General features: G+C 62.9%; 1 protein-coding gene across 1 annotated transcript; it reads left to right on the top strand.

Annotated features, from left to right (window-relative positions):
- The first annotated feature begins 3,749 nt into the window (after positions 1–3,749).
- On the top strand, positions 3,750–19,338 carry GIT1 (GIT ArfGAP 1). Its single transcript, XM_065911065.1, has 20 exons — positions 3,750–3,997; positions 9,845–9,978; positions 10,396–10,508; positions 10,623–10,728; positions 11,252–11,469; positions 11,554–11,648; positions 11,984–12,026; positions 14,083–14,131; positions 14,496–14,568; positions 15,136–15,233; positions 15,583–15,694; positions 15,795–15,928; positions 16,015–16,167; positions 16,265–16,495; positions 16,586–16,639; positions 16,824–16,910; positions 17,027–17,100; positions 17,201–17,383; positions 17,499–17,562; positions 17,722–19,338. The coding sequence occupies exons 1-20, from the start codon at positions 3,946–3,948 to the stop codon at positions 17,932–17,934; spliced, it is 2,286 nt and encodes a 761-aa protein (XP_065767137.1). The 5' UTR covers positions 3,750–3,945; the 3' UTR covers positions 17,935–19,338.
- Positions 19,339–19,387: the final 49 nt, after the last annotated feature.

Raw genomic sequence — 19,387 nt, forward strand, 5'->3', positions numbered from 1 at the left:
ACTCGCGCCTTGCCTCCCACACCCCCGTGCACAAAGACGCCGCTCGGCGGAGGGAGCAGGCGGCCGCAGCGGGCGCGGGGGCGCTCGGGGCGCAGGCCCCAGGGACGCCGCCGCCGCAGGGACGCGCGCCCGCAGCACCCGGCACCCCGCAGCTGCATAGCCCGGCCCTCAGCCCGAGCGATCGGCTAGGGATGCGGGGATGCGGGGGAGAGAGGAGGGGGACGCGGATGCCCTGGGCAGCGCTTGTTATCACTGGGCCCCGCGGCATCATGGGGCTTGTAGTCCGCCTCGTGGAACTGGGGGTGGTGAGTGGCCGGAGGGTGTCCCGCACTGACCCCCTGATCCACTGAGACAGTGGGGAGGGAGTCAGGCCCGACCGGGTCGGAGGCAGTGTCCTGACGTCTGGTGGACTGGGGTGCACCCCCAACCCCTGGCATTTTGCCTTTTGCTGGGGAGGGACGGGGTTACAGGCCTTCCTCAAGCATTAGGGGGCGCGGGAAGGTGTGGCCTTCAGGCGTGAGTTTGGGTCCCAGTGGAACGTGAGCGGGATCCAGATTCCAAGAAAAGAGTGACTGGTGGAAGGAGTCCTGAGAAAAATGCGGGGCGTTAGTGTGCAGTGCCAAGGGTCATTGGAGCAACCAGAAATCTGGCACCTGAAATACTACGTAGGAGTCTTCCCTGCCTTCTTTTAAAATTAAACTCCCTCTTCTGCATTTGACATTAGAAAGGATGTCTATTAAGGATGGGAGAACACACCCCTCCCCCCAAACGCTGCTTTCTGCAAGGACCTAAGTGGGGCTGCGCAGAGACTGCAGCAGGTGGCAGCTCCCCACCTCCACCCCGTGTGGTCCCCTCTGGAGAGGAAGCACTGGTTCCAGAGACTGTCTCCTTCCAGGGCAGAGAGATCTTTCCAGAAGGGTGCTTACAGATGTCTCGATAAAAGTGGAATTGCCCTGCAGGGCAGCCTATTGCAGGAGCTAGAAGGACCTGGGGCTTGGCCCAGCCCCTGGAGGCGGGGAGGGACTGGGGTGTCCGAGGAAACCTGAATTCCTATTCCTCCTTACTAACTGCCTGACCTTAGGCAAACTGCTTAAATTTTCTCAGACCACTCACCTCTAAAATGTGACTCTAATACTACCTCTTGGGGTTAGCTAAGGATGGTGACTGACCTGGAAATGATGCATCCCTCTCCCTACCAGGCCCACTGGGCCAGTTGGCGGGACCAGGCACTGCGCCTTCTGGAGCCCACCTTGAAACAAGACAGGAATCAGGGATTCCATACCAGCCCCACTTAGAACAATCCAAGAAGCGTTTGTGTGGGAGGTGCTAGCGAAAGCTTGCAAACTCTCCGTGCCTCGCTCAGGTTTCTTTGTGTGGTCTTCTCTCGTTCCTCCTCCACACCCTGCGGTGCCAGGCCCCGGCGCGGAACGATGAAGGAGGAGTGGACTGCCTCGCCCCTTTCTCCAGGCTGGGAGGAGCCAGTTCGCGTCTCCCGCGGCCGGGACCCGCTGCCCTCCTCCACCACGAGGGGTCAGCAGAGTGCCGTGACTGCAGCTGGAGTTGGGGAGGGGGCTGAGCGGGGAAGGGACGGCCAGGAGTGGCCGGGAGAATGCCTGTACATTTCCTCATTAAATTGTTCTTACAATCTTGCTGTGATTCTTCTTTAACTGTCTTGCTTCCTGAGGTGACGAAGTCTCCAAAGGGAAATTCGGAAACCCTTTTATCCCTAAGCCCCAGGCCCAGAAGCTCGTCTGTGGCGGGGTTGGGGTCTTCGGGAACAAAGTTTGGAGAGTGGATGCGAGCTTCGGCCACTCCCCGCTAGTCCCAGGGCCAACCAGGAGGTGGGGCTAGCGGAGTCGGGGGAACCGAGTGACTCATCCTTCTTCCTCTGAAAATGCTTGGAGCTCACGGAGGCGGGGAGCTCAGCCTGGATTGGGGGGGCCCATCCTCTGGGCAGCTGGAGTTTCTCTTTTCGTCAAGCGGCCCTGGACTCTAAACCCAAGTCGCTTTTCCCCCCCCCCGGCCTGTGCGCTCCAGCTGCCACGTGCTCGAGACGCGCCCACACAGCAGAGAAACAAAGACAGCCAAGCAATGGGGCTGCCAGCAGCCGCCTCGACATTTAATAAATGAAATTCCATAGCTGGGGGTCGATCAGGGGTGAGCGGGCGGCCCCAGCTCGTGGGCTGGGCGCCCGGTAGGAGCGGCCAGGCCACTCCTCCCATCACCAGGGATGGGGCCACCAACCCCACGGACTGACTCCTCGGTGAGGGTGCAGCAAGGGGCGGCAGGTGGTGCCCCCCACCACACCACCCCACCCCGAGAGGTATCTTTGCTCGCAGAAACCCTGCCAGATGAGCGGCTGGCTATGGGGGGAGGGGATGCCTGCAGGATTTTTTTTTTTTTTTTTTTAAGGTGCGATTATAAATACACCCTGTGGATCGCAATCTCAAACAAACTTGTCAATCTGGGCTGCAGCAAAAGGCGATGGAGGCAGCTTTGCATATATTTCGGGTGGTGTGACTCATGAGCATTACTTGACTCCCCCCAGGGAAGCAGCCTGCCACCCACAAGTCACTGCTGCTCTGGCACCGCCGGGATAAAATGAGCCAACTCCGACACCCCTGCCCAAGGACTCCCCTCCAGCCCCCTTGCTTTTGAGCAGGACTCCTGGCCATGGGGAACCCTCCCCTAATCTGGGGAACCTGCCTTAATTGTGTCACTATTACCCTGGCTCTTGGGCCTGGGCACCCTCGCCCTCTCCCCACTAACAGAGCGCTGGCCTTTTGCTGCTGCAGGGATGGGGGTTGGGTGCACGTGGGGCACACGTGTATGGGGGAGCATGCTCAGTGCAGGGGTGCACCCATGTGAGGCCTGCGCCTCCTCTCCCTGTCACCCCCCCCCGCCCCCCCGTGAAGTCCAGGAAGAAAGGATCCCTATATGTTATATGCCCACGTCCTGGACACACACCTCTGGTGTCTCAGAAATACCGTTGATGTATACAACACTGATACCAAGTGGATATTTCTGCACACAGTCACAGTGGTCACTCCTCAGGAGGTCTTTAAAAAAAACCCACAAAAACTATCCAGATTCTTTCCTCTCTGGATGAAAGCATGGAGGACGGATAGATGTCTTTTTAGCCCGGAGACTTGGGGATTCACTGAATGACCTCTGGCACCTGGCCGTCCAAATTGCTGGCGGTGGGCTAGTCAGCAAGAGAGTGACCACACACACACACACCTGGACACACAAATGTGGATACACAGAGGGACCGGGATGCACAATTCAACCCAAACAGACAAGCGGGTACCTCGAACTACAGCCCCTGGATAAGTGGGGGCCGGGGCCTCCAGCTCCTCACTCTTCTTTGATCCCCAGGGGTCACTGTCCCTGGGCCCGAGCTCCTCAGGCCACCCTCCGCCTCGAATATGAACGGGACGAGGCTGTGAGGCGAACTCGCAGCGTCTCGGCGGCAGGGGCGCACTGAGGCCCGGGCCGCAGGCGGCGCTGCGCGCTCGGGCCTTGCGGCGGCGGCCCCTTTAAGCACCCCCGCCCCCTCCCGCCCGCGCTCCCGGCTTCCTTTCTCCGGGAGGCGCGGCGGGCTGGGCCTGGCGGCGGGGCGGGTGTGCGGGCCGCCCCTCCCCCGGTGGGCCGGGCCTGCGCCGCTTCCTGCAGGAGCGGCCCGGAGCCGCGCAGGGGGCGGAGAGAGCGAGCGGCGGCGGGGCGGCGCGGGGCGGTGCGGGGCGGAGGGCGCCCGAGGGCGAGCGGGCGGGCGGGCACGGCGGGTTCCGGGCCAGCCCCGGGGGCGGACGGTTGGCCGGGCGCGCGGAGCCTAGCCGGGGCCTTGCCGGAGCCGGGCCGGGCAGCAAGGGCCGCCGCCGCCCGGGCCCGCCGCCCGCGCCCCCCACGCTGGCCCAGAGGGCTGCGGCCGCGTCGCCGCTGAGGATGTCCCGGAAGGGGCCGCGAGCGGAGGTGTGTGCGGACTGCAGCGCCCCGGGTAAGCGGGGCCGGGCCGGGGGCGGGACCGCGCACCGAGGCGCCGCCGGGCGGGCGCCGGGGCCTGGCGGGCGCGCCGTGCGGGGCCGGAGGGCGGGGCGGGGCTGGGGGCTGCGGCCTCCGGCCTCCGGTTTCGGCCCCCGCCCGGGCCGCTGCGGAGCCGCGTCCTTGGCGGGAGGGCCGCTCGGGGGGCCGCGGTTTGCTCGCGTCCGTGGACCAGCGAGGAAGGACATTCCCGGCGCCGCCTCCCGCCCCTCAGCTGGCGCCCCCCACCCTCCCCCGCTCCCCCCGCCTTCCATCTCTGGATCCAAACGGAAGCGCCAGCCTGGGGTGGCCGGGAGGACTGTGGCGGAGGCCGGCCGGGTTTCGGAGGTGGGGGCCAGTGTGGTTTTGTGTCATCTCAGGGCCACCCCCGCGTCTTGCACCTGCTGCTCGCATGGTCTGCGCGCCCGCTGGGGTGACGGAGGGCAAGGGGCAGAAAGCCGGGCAGATGGGCCGGGGTGGGGGTGGGGGCTGTGTCTGTATTCTGTTTTCTCGGGAGCAGACGGCGGGGTGGCTACTCCTAGGACTCCCTGCCCCTGACTCCCAAGGCTCCTAGCAGGGCCTGGTGTTCAGGGCCACCACAAGCTTGGGCATCGTCCCCTGAGGCGTCCCCAGGCCTGGTAACTGGGGACAACGAGCCTCAGCTTTTCCTGTGCTCCAGTAAAGCCTGCTTGGAAGGTGGACTTGGCCTTACCCCAGCTTGGGCACAGACATCTCTCCCTGTCCCTTAGCCCAGTCTGCCCAGAAACGGGTAGGGAGCATGCAGAGAGGTGCCTACATTCCTGGGACCCACCTGGCTTTGTGGCCTGCCTCCCAGCTGTATTTTCCATGCCGTTTCCCTTCTTCCCACCGAGTCAGGTCCAGGCCGATGTGAAACCCCCCTGACCTGCCAAGGAGGTGAGGAGAAATGACCCGGAAAGGCTGCTCCCTTCTGATGTGAGGGGACACTGCCAGTGATGGGGCTCCGCAGCTGGCTTGGGGAAATGAAGGCCCTGGCCCTTGACCATCCTCTCTTTAGAAAAGGAACTATCTCCCTGGGAGATCTCCGGGCAGGCTCGGGGGGTCCATGAACTCCAGGAGGATTCTGGGCACAATTAGGTGGAGAGTGTGGGGTGCTGTCTTGTGGCCCGTAACTTCCTGCCACCCTTTGGACAGGCCCAGGGCTTCCCTGGTGGCTCAGTGGTAAAGAATCCACCTGCCAATGCAAGAGACCTAAGTTCAGTCCCATGGTCGGGCAGATCCCCTGGAGAAAGAAATGGCAACCCACTCTATTATTCTTGCCTAGGAAATCCCATGGAGGGAGGAGCCTGGCGGGCTATAGTCCATGGGGTTGCAGAAGAGACTGAGAGTAAATAACAACAGGACCCCAGAAGGTTGACACCCACAGATGCTCTGGTGGTTTCAATGGCGCCAAGCTTGAGTGTTTGGGAACTGTGGGAGCCTGGCAGATGCATGGTGATCTGGGTGGTTGTGACCCTGAGGCCTCTTCTCAGGGCATGTCATGGTCTAGAAGGCCCTGAGAAAGCTGTGTGTCCGAGGTGGGCGGGGGGCCGGGGGGAGGCAAGGTGTCCTTACCTCTGGTTAGTTAGAAACTACTATTTCCTTCCCCGCAACTGCAGGCAGGTCTGGGGAATGAAGAGCTAAGAGGAGAGCTTGCCTTCTGTGTGTTGGTCTGAGGCTGTTCTGACCCTCTGCCAGCCTGCCCCTCTGCCCCGAGGAAGTTGGGGGGGAGGGCAGGTGTGGCTGGTGTAGCTGGGATGGGGTTGTCTAACAGACACTTTATCATGGAAAGCTGGATTTTTGTGTTGCCTTTGTTTCCAGCTGACTCTGACTCATGGCAAGACTTTTCTCATGCTGAGTCTCAGTTTCCTCGACTCTGAGGCCAAGAAGTTGGAGTAGAGATGGTTTTTGAGGACTGTCCCATCTCCAAGTCTGTGGTCCTGAAATCTGGGCAGGGGGACGCAGGGCAGCATTAGCAAGGCAGTTATCCTTTCTCCGTTGCCTTTGACTACTTGACTGGAAGCCTCTGGACGCCCAGTGGGCATGGGCGGGAGTGGTGTGTCCCTCATGTGTTGGGGTGCCTGGCTCCTATCCCCAGTCCTCATCCCACAGAGTCCTCTGTGCTCCTGGGAACCTCCCCCCCACCCCCCATCCCGGCCCCGATCCAGAATGCAGGTCAGGAGGAGGCAGGTGGTGAGGTGAGGATGTGAGGCATGCAGGGTGCTGATAAAGTCTTGCTCACCCCAGCACCCAGCATGGTTTCCAGCACAGAGCAGGCATTCCCCCAAGGGATTGAAGGCTTCTCAGGACCCTGACTTCTCCTTGAGGCAGTTTTCAGTCTGAGACCTGGAACAGCCCAGGTAAGAGGCTGGAGGAAAACTAGCAGTTTGGAGCCCAGACCCAGAGCCCCTCCTTGGTGCGTGCTTCCTACCTGAAGTCGTAGGCTTCTCACCATATTCAGAGCCCTGCAGACCCAGCCCTGGGAGTGGGGTCGTGATCTCTTTGTGGTTGGTTAATTTGCAGGGTCTTGAGGTAAAAGGTAAGATGAGCCTGACCCCAAAGAGCCCCATCCTCCTCCGCCCAGGCCTGGGCGCATGAGAGAAGTGTGAGTGTGTTGTGAGCGTGGCACGGCTGCCTGCCCTGGCGGCTAGTGCCGCCTCGCCGGGCACCGTCTGTGACCCTGCCTGCCTTGGGAACCCTGGAGGGTGTGTGTCTCCCCTGTCCCGCCCCTCCACCCCGCCTGCCGCACCGCCAGCTTGTCTCTAAGGGCCTGCCTCTTACGCCCTGGGCCCCTGTGCAGCACCCCCAGCTCAGGCAGCCCCCAGCACTTGCGTGAAGCCCTCACAACGCCCATCTTAACAGGCACCTTGAGTGAGCAAGGCTGGCCACCAGCTAAAGGCATCTGGGAACCTGCAAGCTCATTTGTCTCTTCATGATGTAGACTGTGGGCTGAGGTGAATGCTGAGCTTTTTTCTTTCACTGAGGTGTAGCTTATGTACCCCTGGAGAAGGAAATGGCAACCCACTCCAGGATTCTTGCCTGGAACATCCCATGGACAGAGGAACCGGGGGTAGGGGGGCGGCTACAATCCATGGGGTCTCAAAGAGTCAGACACGAGTGAGCATACACTCACAACTTCTCTACCTTACTCTGTAACCTGATGAGTCTTTACCTGTATACATATATAACTGTAGCCACAACTCTGATCCAGAATTAGAGCCCACCCGACACTCAACAGGGTTTTCTTGTGTCAATGCCTGCTGCCCGCCCACGGAGGGAACCGCCATTGTGACCTCTGTCTTCGTAGAGTAGATGACTATTGCCGGCTTTCAAGGTGATGGGCTTCTCCCTCTTGTCCAGGTGCCTGGATAGGAAAGGCTGGCTACTGGCCCCAGAGACCACTGATGGCTTTGGGCGGTGACATGAATCCCCCTTAGTAGAGGCCTGCAGGGGCTTGCTGCTGGTTCACATTACTCCAGGACTCCTTGCCACTTGGCCACACACACACGGGACCCCTGTGCCCAGCCCGACCCTCCACCAACTGAGGCGGGAAAGAGATGTTGAGGAGGTGACCGCACCCCCTAGCCCTCACGTTCCCTGTCCCTTCTGCCCCGAGTTTGGTCCTGGAAGCCTTGAGCGGGGCACAGGTCCCTTAATCTCAAATTACAGTAGCCGTTTGAGTTTCCAAACCCCTTCCTGGCCTTTCAGCTTCAGAACTGGCCTAGGTGGGGCATGGGGGCGCCTGCTGGGGGTGCCCAGGCCCCTTGGACAGAAGAAACAGGGGCAGAGTGACCCACCTATGTTACCCAGAACCGAGCTGGCACCGTTGTGCCCCAGACCAGGACCGTGTTCCCTGCCCACCTGGTTCAGGTCACTGCAGGAGAGGGGGGGACCCCTCTGCCAGGCTGGGAGAGTGGAGAGCTGGACCCCTTTGCCCAGATCCTGGTCCCTGCCGCCTTCAGGGGTTACCGTGTCTGCTCTGGTGCTGGATGGCTGGCCAGCCCGCCCAGGCCTGGCTTCTCCCGGGTGGGCCATGGGCTTGGGGTGGAGGCCTTAGAGCGGCCCATTTATGATCCTGGCCTGGGCGGCTCCCTGCTGACAGGAAACCCCACCATTTCAACAAGAGGAATTTGGGCTGCGTCATTTCCAGCTTCCTGCCTGGGCTGGCCGGAGGTGGCTGGCAGGCAGACCCCTGACCCAGTGGCGTTTGGAGCGGGGGAGGGAGCTTTCCTCGCCTGAGGGCCAGACCGGTCGGGTCTAGCCGACGCTCCTGTTTGCTCTAGGGCTCCCCCTCTTGGCAGAGATGGTGGCCCCCAGAGTCAGCCTCCGATGAAGGTGGGTGGGGGCACCTCCTGCACCCCTCTGTCCTGTTTTGGGGGCAGATCCCTAAAACCCAGACCCAGAGAGCGGGGCCACTCCTGTCTCTTCCTGCTTCTGTGCCGTGGAGGAGACACCGTCGCAGCTCAGACTGCCCTGACTCAGTTTCCTCACAGTCCTCTGGGGAACGCTGATGGACATCCTTGCGGGGAAGGGCCTGAGAACTGCCTTCTGCGTGGCGAGGCTCTCATTACCCCGAGTCTGTCCCCTCCCCCAGTGGGGACCACTGTAGACAATTTGAGCACTAGGGGCAAGGCAGGGAGCCAGCCCCCGACCCCACCCCCTGGATGGGGCTTCCTGAGATGGGGCGGGGGGCCTGGGCAGAGCAGAGTGTCCTGGGAGAGCGGCTCCCCGCCCCCACTCTCCGGCCACACACAATGGCTGCTTTCTCCCCCGTGACCTTTCCGCAGCCTGAGCTGTATGCAGCTGTCTCCTCCCCCTCTCCCAAGAGGCCTGGGGTGGGAGGCATCTCCACTGCCCTTGAGAAGGACCCCAGGAGCTCGCAGCCTTCTCCGGTCCCCCTGCTCGCTTGCAAAGCTCACTTCTTGAGGAGTTGAGAGTGACTCCCAGGGCTCTCGCCCACTTGGGGTCGCCCACTTTGGGGCTGCAAGAGCAGCTGGTGTGGACATCTATAGATACCTAGGTTCACATCCCAGCAATCCCCCTCATGAGCTGGGTGGCCTTGAGTAAGCACCCTAACATCTCTGAGACACGGGTTCCTTGTCAGTGAAGCAGGGGTAGTATTTCCCGCCTTGCCTGACAGTTGTTAAGGCGCCGTTCTGATGGCGCACCCAGCCTGTCCCCAGTGGGTGCTCGGGCAGTGTTAGCTCCTTGGCCCCCTCCATCCCCCTTAAGCGGGGCTCCAGCTCACCCATCAGTGATGGTGGCAGGAGGCTCAGTCATGAAAAGGCCTCTTACCTGCCCAGGTGAGGGCAGAGCTGGGCGCCCCTGGAGGGTGAGATGGGTCAGACAGGTGGGCCAGTGACTCCAAAAGAAGCCTGGGTGTGGAGAGTCGTGGCGCTGATCCGAACACAGGAGCGTCTCCGGGGCTGCGGCATACAGACCTTGGGGACTGCTGCCTCCCAGGGGCAGGGCCAGGGCAGCAGTCTCGTTCCCTGGAGAAGGACTGTGGTCCTGGCAGCACAGGAAGCTGTGCCCGCTGAGGAGGCCCTGGGGACCACACCTCCCCGGGGGGCAGAGACGGGTAGGACAGGGCTTGCTCCATCAGTGGCCGCTGGAGCAAGCCTTCGGGGAGTCCCTCCCTCCACTGGAGCTCAGCACCCTCCTCAGTGGCCCAGCTCCCCAAGCCTTTGGGGACTGAGTGTGCAAATTGTGCGTGGAGACCTAAGCACGGGCAGGTCCAGGGCTGTGCTCGGGAGGCTCACCCATGTCTGGCTGTGGCTGACCCTTGTCCCCGCTCGCCCTGCAGACCCCGGCTGGGCCTCCATCAGCAGGGGCGTGCTGGTGTGTGACGAGTGTTGCAGCGTGCACCGGAGCCTGGGACGCCACATCTCCATCGTCAAGCACCTCCGCCACAGCGCCTGGCCCCCCACCCTGCTGCAGGTACCCGGGGTGCTTCCTGTCTTTCCTGCAGGGCGTGCTGAGCGCAGGCACACTTGCCCCGTGCCCACACACACAGCTGCCCTGGGCCCCCCACCTGCGGCAGAGCCCAGTCCTGCCCCTTGCCGCCTGGGCACAGAGAGAAGGCCACCAGGACTGGAGCCACACAGACCTGGGTGTTCACCCCAACTCTGCCACTTCTGAGCGTGCAGTATGGAGCTTAACTGCTGAAAGCCTCAGCATGCCCGCCACGACCCCCGAAGTGCTCAACCAGACCCACATCCTTGGATGGCCAGACTGGGTGGGGCTGTGACAGTGCTCGGCACACAGTAGGCCTGTTGGTGCCGCATCCAGTCTGGGGCTTGGAGGCGTCTGCTGGTGCACAGTAGGCATGCTCACTCTGGCGCCTCCTGCCCACAGATGGTGCACACGCTCGCCAGCAATGGGGCCAACTCCATCTGGGAGCATTCCCTGCTGGACCCTGCGCAGGTGCAGAGCGGCCGGCGTAAAGCCAACCCCCAAGACAAAGTCCAGTGAGTCAGGAGTGAGGGGCGGGGGCTGCGGCCATGCGGTCGGGACATGAGCCTGGGAGGCGGCGGGGTGACTGACTACTCTGCTCCCCGTTTCCTCCTGCGTGCTCCGCGCAGCCCCATCAAGTCTGAGTTCATCAGGGCCAAGTACCAGATGCTGGCTTTTGTGCACAAGCTGCCCTGCCGGGACGACGACGGAGTCACCGCCAAAGACCTCAGCAAGGTTTGTGGGGCCCTCGGCAGGGGACCGGGCCCGTCCTCACCCGTGATGCCATCCCCACTGAGTCCTCGGTCCCCAAGGCAACCAGGTCAGGCGAGAACGGTGGGCACAGTGGAAGGACAGAATGCATGTTCAGGCCGTGTGTGATCAAGGCCCCTCTGCTCCCAAGTGGACATGCAAGGCTAAAATCGTCCAGCCGCCACTCGAGAGCCAGAAAACGTTGGTCAGAGCCTCCGTTGTCTCACCTGTAAAACGGGAAAGAAAGAGCATCTACCTCATAGACAGTATCTGTTCTAAACTGAGCACACTGCATGCACGCGGTCGGTCAGTGGTGATTGACTGCAGCTGTGATTACTGGGCGTGAACTGCTGGTGGGAAGCCCTCGGTCCTTTCCAACAACCTAACTGCAGCTGGGTCGTGGGAGCTGGCCAGAGTCCCAGAGGGCCTGGATTAGGTGCTGTGGCGGGGGGCGGGGGGGGGGGGCAGGGCACACACACCCATTTATTGCACACTCTGCTCCTCGCAGCAACTGCACTCGAGCGTGCGAACAGGCAACCTGGAGACATGTCTGCGCCTGCTGTCCCTGGGCGCCCAGGCCAACTTCTTCCACCCAGAGAAGGGCACCACACCTCTGCACGTGGCTGCCAAGGCGGGTCAGACGCTGCAGGCTGAGCTGCTCGTGGTGTATGGGGCTGACCCTGGCTCCCCAGATGTTAATGGCCGTACACCCATTGATTATGCCAGGTAAGGGCTGGCCATGGGTGGGGCTTGTCTGGGTGTGGGCAATGGACTGCAGCTGAAGCGCTGAGCCGTGTGACCTCCCCACAGGCAGGCAGGGCACCATGAGCTGGCGGAACGGCTGGTCGAGTGCCAGTACGAGCTCACCGACCGGCTGGCCTTCTACCTCTGTGGACGCAAGCCGGGTGAGCAGAGTGTGGGGCGGCCTGGCGGGGCCAGGCAGGTGGGGCCCAGACACACCCCAGCAGCAGGTGCCATGGCGACAGAGCCGGCTGGGGAACAGTGTTGCTAGGCAACTGGCTCCTGTGAAATCGCTGCAGGCTCTGGGCTGCAGCACGTTGGGGTAGAGAGTGGGGGTGGGCATAACTTGCAACCAGTTCCCAGGGCCCTTGGGGGTGGCCTGCCCTCCTCCTTTCCCCTGTCCCTTCTGGGTGCCAAGTCCTACTCATGGCAGTGGGGTGGGCTCCTAGCTGCTGAGGCCACCCAGCACCAGTGACTTGGCATTTTTATTTTTATTCAGATCACAAGAATGGGCATTACATCATCCCACAGATGGCAGACAGGTGAGTGCCCACCTGATGCCCCTTCCCAGAGGCTGCTGGGTGCCATGAGGATGCCCAACCCCCAGAACCCCCACCCCCCAACTCTTCAGGCTTTAGGGACCTGGGACCCCTGCCCCCACCCCCCTTCAGGGGTTGGAAGCACAAGCCTATCACTGTCTGGTCTTCACTCCCTAATGCTGGGCCCCAAGGCAGGTAAGAAATGTCCTCTCAGCCTGTGGCCAGCACAGCCTGACCTCCATGGCTGTCAGGCACACAGGGCTTGAGTGCAAGAAACAGCCCCCTACCCCCTAGACCAGGAACTCTGGGTTCTGTTCCCAGGGGCACTGAACCCAACTGTCAAATCTTTAGACAAATTTTTGCTCTTCAATGAAAACGTGATGGACCCCGGGAGTTTGACTAACTCTGGGGTTCTGCCAGGCTTCTGTGGTGTGCTCAGAAATCGGGCAGGGGCTGGGAGCACAAGGCCAGGAGAGGTGTTTTCCGCCCCTTGTGTGAGAGGCCCCAGGAGCCCAGGCTGTGGGGACGCGCACAGGATGGGCGCCAGCGCCCCCTGGTGGCTGCCCGTGGCGGCGGCGCTGTGCCTGCTGGCCTGGATCTGGAGAGGCTGCCTCCCGCTCCCGAAGCCCATGGTCAGGCCTGGACCCCTCAGGTCCTTCGAGCCCCAGATTTTCTGTTCTGAGACCCCCGAGCCTCCCCCCGTTTCTCTGCTCTGATTCTGCCTGGTGTGTATGCCTGCTTGTGTGTGTTTGTGTGTTATAAACACACATAGGCGGGTTCTCGATGAGGTGCTGACTGAGCACCTTTGCGGAGCCAGCTGTTGTTGGCCGTGGAACACAGAGGTGACTCAGGCACGATCCCGGTCCTTAGGGGTATCACCATCCCGACAGGGTGGCCAGGGCCCTAGTCAGCTGCAGTCCTGTGTGGGGAGTGCGGCCAGAGAGGCAAAGGCACAGATGTGAGAGATGCTGTGCCAGGAGCTGCCGGCAGACCGTGTGGCCGGCGCATGGGAGAAGCGGGGAGTCCCTGGAGCAGGACTGGACGAGAGATGGGGGAGAGAGTGGCTGGTGCTGCGCCCCGACGTGAGTTGTGACTGTCGTAGGAGCAAAGAGGCTCTAACGTGGATGTGTGGCGTCTGCTCTGCCACTGACCGCTGTGTGACTGCAGACAGGCTCCCCCACCTCTCTCAGCCTTAGTTATCGTTCTGGGCTGTTGAGAAGATTAAATAAGATAGTGCACAGAAAGCATTAAGGTTTTTTTGGGTTTTTTTTGTTTTTTTTTTTTTTTGCCACGCCACATGGCTTATAGGATTTTGATTCCCCAACCAGGATCTGAACCCAGGACCCAGCAGTGACAGTGCTAGATGCTAACCACTAGATCGCCAGGGAATTCCTTAGCATGTTTTTAAAGTGAGCTTTTTGTTGAAGTGTGCTATACATACCCTGTTATTGAAAAAGTTTCTAAGGCCAGAATGGTGAAGCCAGATGTGTCCAAAATGCCCTGGCTGTGGGTGAATAGAGGATTGCAGGAGCAGGACTGGACGCGGGAAGATGGGTGAAAAGTGCTGCCAAAGGCCAGGCAGGAGGATGAAACGGCAGCACCTGGGGAAGGCTTGGCCAGGGCCGAGGCTGCAGGTCACTCCTAGGAGCTGACGTAGGGCGAGTCATCACGGATCGAGTGGCGAGTGGGTCACACCAGCCACCGAGGAGTGGGCTGGGAGAAGACAAGTCGGGTTTGGTACACTCAGGTCTAGCGTGTGCACAGAGATGGGTCTGAGTGTGACGCAGGAGTTGTGTGTGGCTCGCTCCTGGGTAACTGCCCCCTCTGTCCTGTTCTTTCCTCTGCTGCCTCCTCTGGACTTAGATCTCGGCAAAAGTGCATGTCTCAGAGGTATACATGCCTGCTCGGGGACAGGCCCTGGAGGCGGGGTGGGGCAGAGAGGCACCTGGGGTGTCATCTCCCTGGGGTCCCTGCATGTTTGGGAGGTCACTGGCAGGGGCCTGGCCGCCTCTCACGCCTGGCCTCTCCCCTCCTCCCTGTGTCCCTCCTTCGTCCACAGCCTGGACCTGTCCGAGTTGGCCAAAGCTGCCAAGAAGAAGCTGCAGGCGGTGAGTCTGCTCAGACAGGGCCCCGCATCCCTGACCCTCCGTTCCTCTAGTCTCCCCAGTGTCCTGTCTCCCACCTCCCCACTGTTCTGTGACCCTGACTCTGCCCTCCTACAGCTCCCAGGGGACTTCCTGCGTCTCTGCCCTCAGGGGCACTAACCCGTCCACTCTGGTCTCCCTCTTTCTCCGACCTCAGAGCTGGGCAGACAGACCCCTGCCCCGGTTTCCAGTTGAGACTGGGGGAAGAGCTGGGCAACACAAGGGACACCAGTCATTGCCCACATCTTACAAGACCCGGGGGCACTGGCTCGGTTGGCACTGGGGCTGGCTGAGCTGATAGGGCCTGGGTCCCCTTCTCTGCTTCCAGCTCAGCAACCGGCTTTTTGAGGAACTGGCCATGGACGTGTACGATGAGGTGGATCGAAGGGAAAATGACGCTGGTGAGCCAGGAGGGCGTGGAAGTCTTGGCAGAGGGGACAGAGGACCTGCCAGCCGGGGAGGGCTGGGACCTGAGTGGCTCTTTCACCAAGACTAGGAAGAGGTACCTGGCTTGGTCTGCTCGGCGGGCCTGCCCGTGAGCCCCGCCAGCTGGGAGCCCAGCAGCCAGCGTTGCTGGCGGGTGGGCAGAGCTGCCGAGAGGAGGCAGCCAGGCTTCTCCTCTCCCCAGCCCCCTGGACCGGGGCTCCTCTCCGCCCTGCACCGCCCTCTCTGGCTCTCTCCCCAGCCGTGCTCCACCCCCTCCATCCCTCCTTCCTGGCCACAGCAGATTCCAGCCCAGAGGCGGGAGGGAGCCTCCTCCTTCTGCTGTCAGTCCCCAGCTGGCCTCGCCCAGCCGTGCCCTGACCCAGCCCTGCATCCCGTGTCCAGAGACCACTTGTGTTCCGAACACCCGTGTTCGGGGCCCTGCGGGCCTGGGAAGGAGCTCGGAAGGCGGTGCTCCGGCCCGCCCGCCCCGGCCTGTCCCGCGGGCCCAGCCTCCGTGGACAGTCCATGCCCCTCCCCCACAGTGTGGCTGGCGACCCAGAACCACAGCACCCTGGTGACGGAGCGCAGCGCCGTGCCCTTTCTGCCCGTGAACCCCGAGTACTCAGCCACGCGGAATCAGGTGAGCTGGACGGGGCCTGGGGCCATCTTTTCCCCTGCTGGGTCACCGCACTGCAGGGGCCCTGCCCTTCCCTTCCCGGCAGGCAGGCCATTGTTTGCTGCTCTTCCCCACTCCTGGCGAGGCCTCGCCCTAGCTCCGGGATGTGGGAATGGGGAGGAAGCTGTCCTGTTAGCCCTGGGTGAGCAGCCCCTCGGTGCCGTCCCAGTCCCAGCCTCTGAGAGCTCCCCCAGGCCCTCCACATCTGTCACCCTGGGCTGGGCTCCTTGGACGGCCTGGCTGCTCTGTCCCCAATGCCTCTTGTCAGCCACACGGGCCTCCTCACACTAGCCTGGCCCTGCCTCCCCCCCAGGGGCGACAGAAGCTGGCCCGTTTTAACGCCCGCGAGTTCGCCACTTTGATCATCGACATCCTCAGCGAGGCCAAGCGGAGACAGCAGGGCAGGAGCCTGGGCAGCCCCACAGGTGGGAAGGGCGCGGGCGCCACTCCAGGGCGCGCTCCCTCCGGGCGGCGCGGCGCACGGGCTGCAGGCCCGGGCGCTGAGTGACAGGCCTGTGCCCTCAGACAACCTCGAGCTGTCCGCGCGGGGCCAGAGCGACCTGGACGACCAGCACGACTACGACAGCGTGGCCTCGGACGAGGACACAGACCAGGAGCCCCTGCGCAGTGCCGGCGCCACGCGGAACAACCGAGCGCGGGTCCGAGAGCCACCCCGACCCCCCATCCTCCTATTCTGGGGCCCCAGCGGCGACGAGGGAGCTGACCGGCCCGTCTCCCTCTGCAGAGCATGGACTCCTCGGACCTGTCGGACGGGGCCGTGACGCTGCAGGAGTACCTGGAGCTGAAGAAGGCCCTGGCCGCCTCTGAGGCCAAGGTGCAGCAGCTCATGAAGGTCAACAGCAGCCTGAGCGATGAGCTACGGAGGCTGCAGAGGGAGGTGAGGATGGGCTCCTGGGCCCTGCTGGGCGGGGAAGGGGCACGCTCCCGGAGGTGGCGACGCTGCCCGGGGTTTCTGACGCCCCTCTCACTCTCAGATCCACAAGCTGCAGGCCGAGAACCTGCAGATCCGGCAGCCGCCAGGGCCAGTGCCCACACCCCCTCTCCCCAGTGAGCGAGCCGAGCACGCACCCGTGGGACCTGGCGGGAGCACCCACCGCAGGGACCGCCAGGCCTTTTCCATGTATGAACCAGGCTCTGCCCTGAAGCCCTTTGGGGGCCCGCCTGGGGACGAGCTCGCCACCCGGCTCCAGCCTTTCCACAGCACCGTGAGCCGCCTGCAGGCCCCAGGAGGGTGGGGTGGGGACAGGGTTGGGACCAGCTCAGGGCCCCCTGTGACCCCCCTGTGCCACCCCCAGGAGCTGGAGGACGACGCCATCTATTCAGTGCACGTCCCTGCCGGCTTTTACCGGGTAAGCAGGGTCTGGGAAGCGGGTCTGTTCCCACAAATAGGTTCTGGGCCCCAGCGGCTGCCAGGCTCTGTGCGGGACGCCGGGCACAGCGTGACGACACACACGGTCCGGCCTCGCTGCAGGGAGGCCGCAAGGCGGGGGTGCGGGGAGGAGGAGACTGACTCCAGCCCTGCCTGGGTTTCAGATCCGGAAGGGGGTGTCGGCCTCAGCTGTGCCCTTCACTCCCTCCTCCCCACTGCTGCCGTGCTCCCAGGAAGGAGGCCGCCACACGGTAACGAGCATCCCCAGGGCCCAAGGGAGGGACGGGCTGGGCGAGAGGTGTGCTGGCGAGGTGAGGGGGGTCCGCGAGCACACCCCGACCTGCCGCCCCGGCCCTGTGCCCTCCAGAGCAAGCTCTCCCGCCACGGCAGCGGCGCAGACAGTGACTATGAGAACACGCAAAGTGGGGACCCGCTGCTGGGGTGAGGCACCGTGGGGAGAGGGGGATGGTGGCCCCGAGCGTCTGGAGGGTGTCTGCAAGGGGCCTCATGGCCAGAATGCTGCCTCCCTGTCTAACCCCAGCCTGGAAGGGAAGAGGTTTCTGGAGCTGGGCAAGGAAGAGGACTTCCACCCGGAGTTGGAAAGCCTGGATGGCGACCTTGACCCCGGGCTTCCCAGCACGGAGGATGTCATCCTGAAGACGGAGCAGGTCACCAAGAACATTCAGGAGCTGCTGCGGGCTGCCCAGGAGTTCAAGCACGACAGGTATGGAGGTGGCGGAGGCTCGCACGGCCTCGGCGGTTGCAGAGGACGAGGGAGGGACCAGCGCCCCACAGGCCCGGGACCCTTCCCTCACTTACCCTTCCGTCCCCCTGCCCAGCTTCGTGCCCTGCTCAGAGAAGATCCATCTGGCTGTGACTGAGATGGCCTCTCTTTTCCCAAAGGTACAGGGGCCAGAGCGGGGAGCTGGAGGGGGCGGGGGGCGCCTCAGGGTGGGCGGGTGTAGAGAGTCTGACAGCGCTGGCCTGGCTGGAGCCCTGGACGCTTGGGGCCCCATCGTGGCTCGTGGTTGCTTTGACATCCAAGGCCCGACTCCTCCACAGAGGCCCGCCCTGGAGCCCGTGCGAAGCTCGCTGCGGCTGCTCAACGCCAGCGCCTACCGGCTGCAGAGCGAGTGCCGGAAGACGGTGCCCCCGGAGCCTGGCGCCCCTGTGGACTTCCAGCTGCTGACCCAGCAGGTGATCCAGTGCGCCTACGACATCGCCAAGGCCGCCAAGCAGCTGGTCACCATCACCACCCGTGAGAAGAAGCAGTGACCAGTCCCCGCCCCGCACCCGCACCCTGGGACCTCACCGGCCGTGGCAGCCGGGCCACTCCAGACACTCATCCCCACCCCCACCGAGCCGCTGGCGCAAGTGCCCTTAGCGCTGCCACTCTCCCCGGCAGCCAGGTGCCCTGGTGCCCGTCCCCCTTGAGCCCCCAAGGATGGGGAGGTGAGGTGGCAGGAGCTTCTGCCCCCACATTCCATGCACCCCTCCGTGTACATAGCCCCCCGCCCCCTCTAGCGTGCAGGGGCCTGCAAAGCGGCACTCCCAACCCCATGCCCTCGGGGGCACCCTCAGCCAAGGGTCAGGTGGGGACACTCCAAGTGGGGCAGCTCCCTGATGCACCCACCCCCATGAGCCAGTCCAGCCCTCCTGGGGGCTGAGCGGGGGGCATCCCCCCTTGTACATAATACCTGTGGATGTCCCCACCCTGTAGCCACCAGCCCCCTGCTGCTCTCTCCTTCAATGCCAAACGGCCCCACCTAGGGCACAGGCCCCAATCTGTGTCCCCGGGGTCCTCAGCAGCAAACACTGGAAAAGTCTAATGTTTTTTTTTTCTCCTGTCCTCTCCTCTCTTCCACCCCTTAATTTTAACGTTATGGTAACTGAGTGTGCCTGCGCGTGAGTGTGTGGGGCGGCAGTGCCGTTCCAGAGGCCTGGCCCGTCTGGGGTTTCGTGAGGGGTGAGGGGACCAGGGTTGGGCGTTGACCTCCCCCCCATCCTGGGGCCAGGGGCTGGGGGAGGGAACCAGCTGGGTCCTGCCCTCTGCCTCCCCTCATTGCTCCCCCCACTCATACCCTCTATGAACTTAAAGGAAAACCACTTCGCTCCATCTCTCTTCCCCTCCCTTATGGAGGGGGAAAGTGCCGGCTGGGGCAACTGAGCACCCGAGCCTGGGGCTGGCTCCCCGGGGTCCCCGACTAAGCTGAGAGCCCCTCCCTGTAACCTCCGAGAGGCCAGCGCCTGCGGTGTCTGGGTCCCTGGAGCCTGGGTTGCAGCCTGGGGAGGCAGATGGCAGCGCCTACCAGCTCCTCTCCCTGCCCCACCTCTGTCCCAGGGGCCAGGCTCTACCTGTGTGGTGGTGGGTGGGCTGACTGTCAAGACGTGTGTCATGTACATTTGTATCAAAAATAAATAAGTGACCATGTGCTCTTTCTGATGCTTTGGGAGCTGTGGGAGGAGGGCTCAGGGAGGTGCAGACCTGAAACGGAGAAAGACCAACCTGGCAAAAGTATGAAGCCAGTGTGAACGGTGAGTGCTGCAGCCCCCATACTGAAGGGTGGGGAGCCCCTTGTCTTGTTAGTGGGGTCCTGCAAACAACGTTTCAGTAACTACCACCAGCGTCCTGCCAGCCGCTCGCCCATGGTGGTGGGAAGGGTCTACCACGTTACTAAAACCCAGGATCTGAGGCCAGGTTGGCAAGAGGCGGCAAGCAGAGGGTGCC

The sequence above is a fragment of the Muntiacus reevesi genome, chromosome 18 (assembly GCF_963930625.1).
Source record: "Muntiacus reevesi chromosome 18, mMunRee1.1, whole genome shotgun sequence".
Classification (NCBI taxonomy): Eukaryota; Metazoa; Chordata; class Mammalia; order Artiodactyla; family Cervidae; genus Muntiacus; species Muntiacus reevesi.

Bases quoted from the DNA above. Each gene is read 5' to 3' on its own strand.
- GIT1 (XM_065911065.1), top strand. From the start codon at position 3,946: ATGTCCCGGAAGGGGCCGCGAGCGGAGGTGTGTGCGGACTGCAGCGCC. The intron at 11,470-11,553 runs GTAAGGGCTGGC...ACCTCCCCACAG, and splicing joins ACACCCATTGATTATGCCAG to GCAGGCAGGGCACCATGAGC. The intron at 16,911-17,026 runs GTAACGAGCATC...TGTGCCCTCCAG, and splicing joins AGGAAGGAGGCCGCCACACG to AGCAAGCTCTCCCGCCACGG.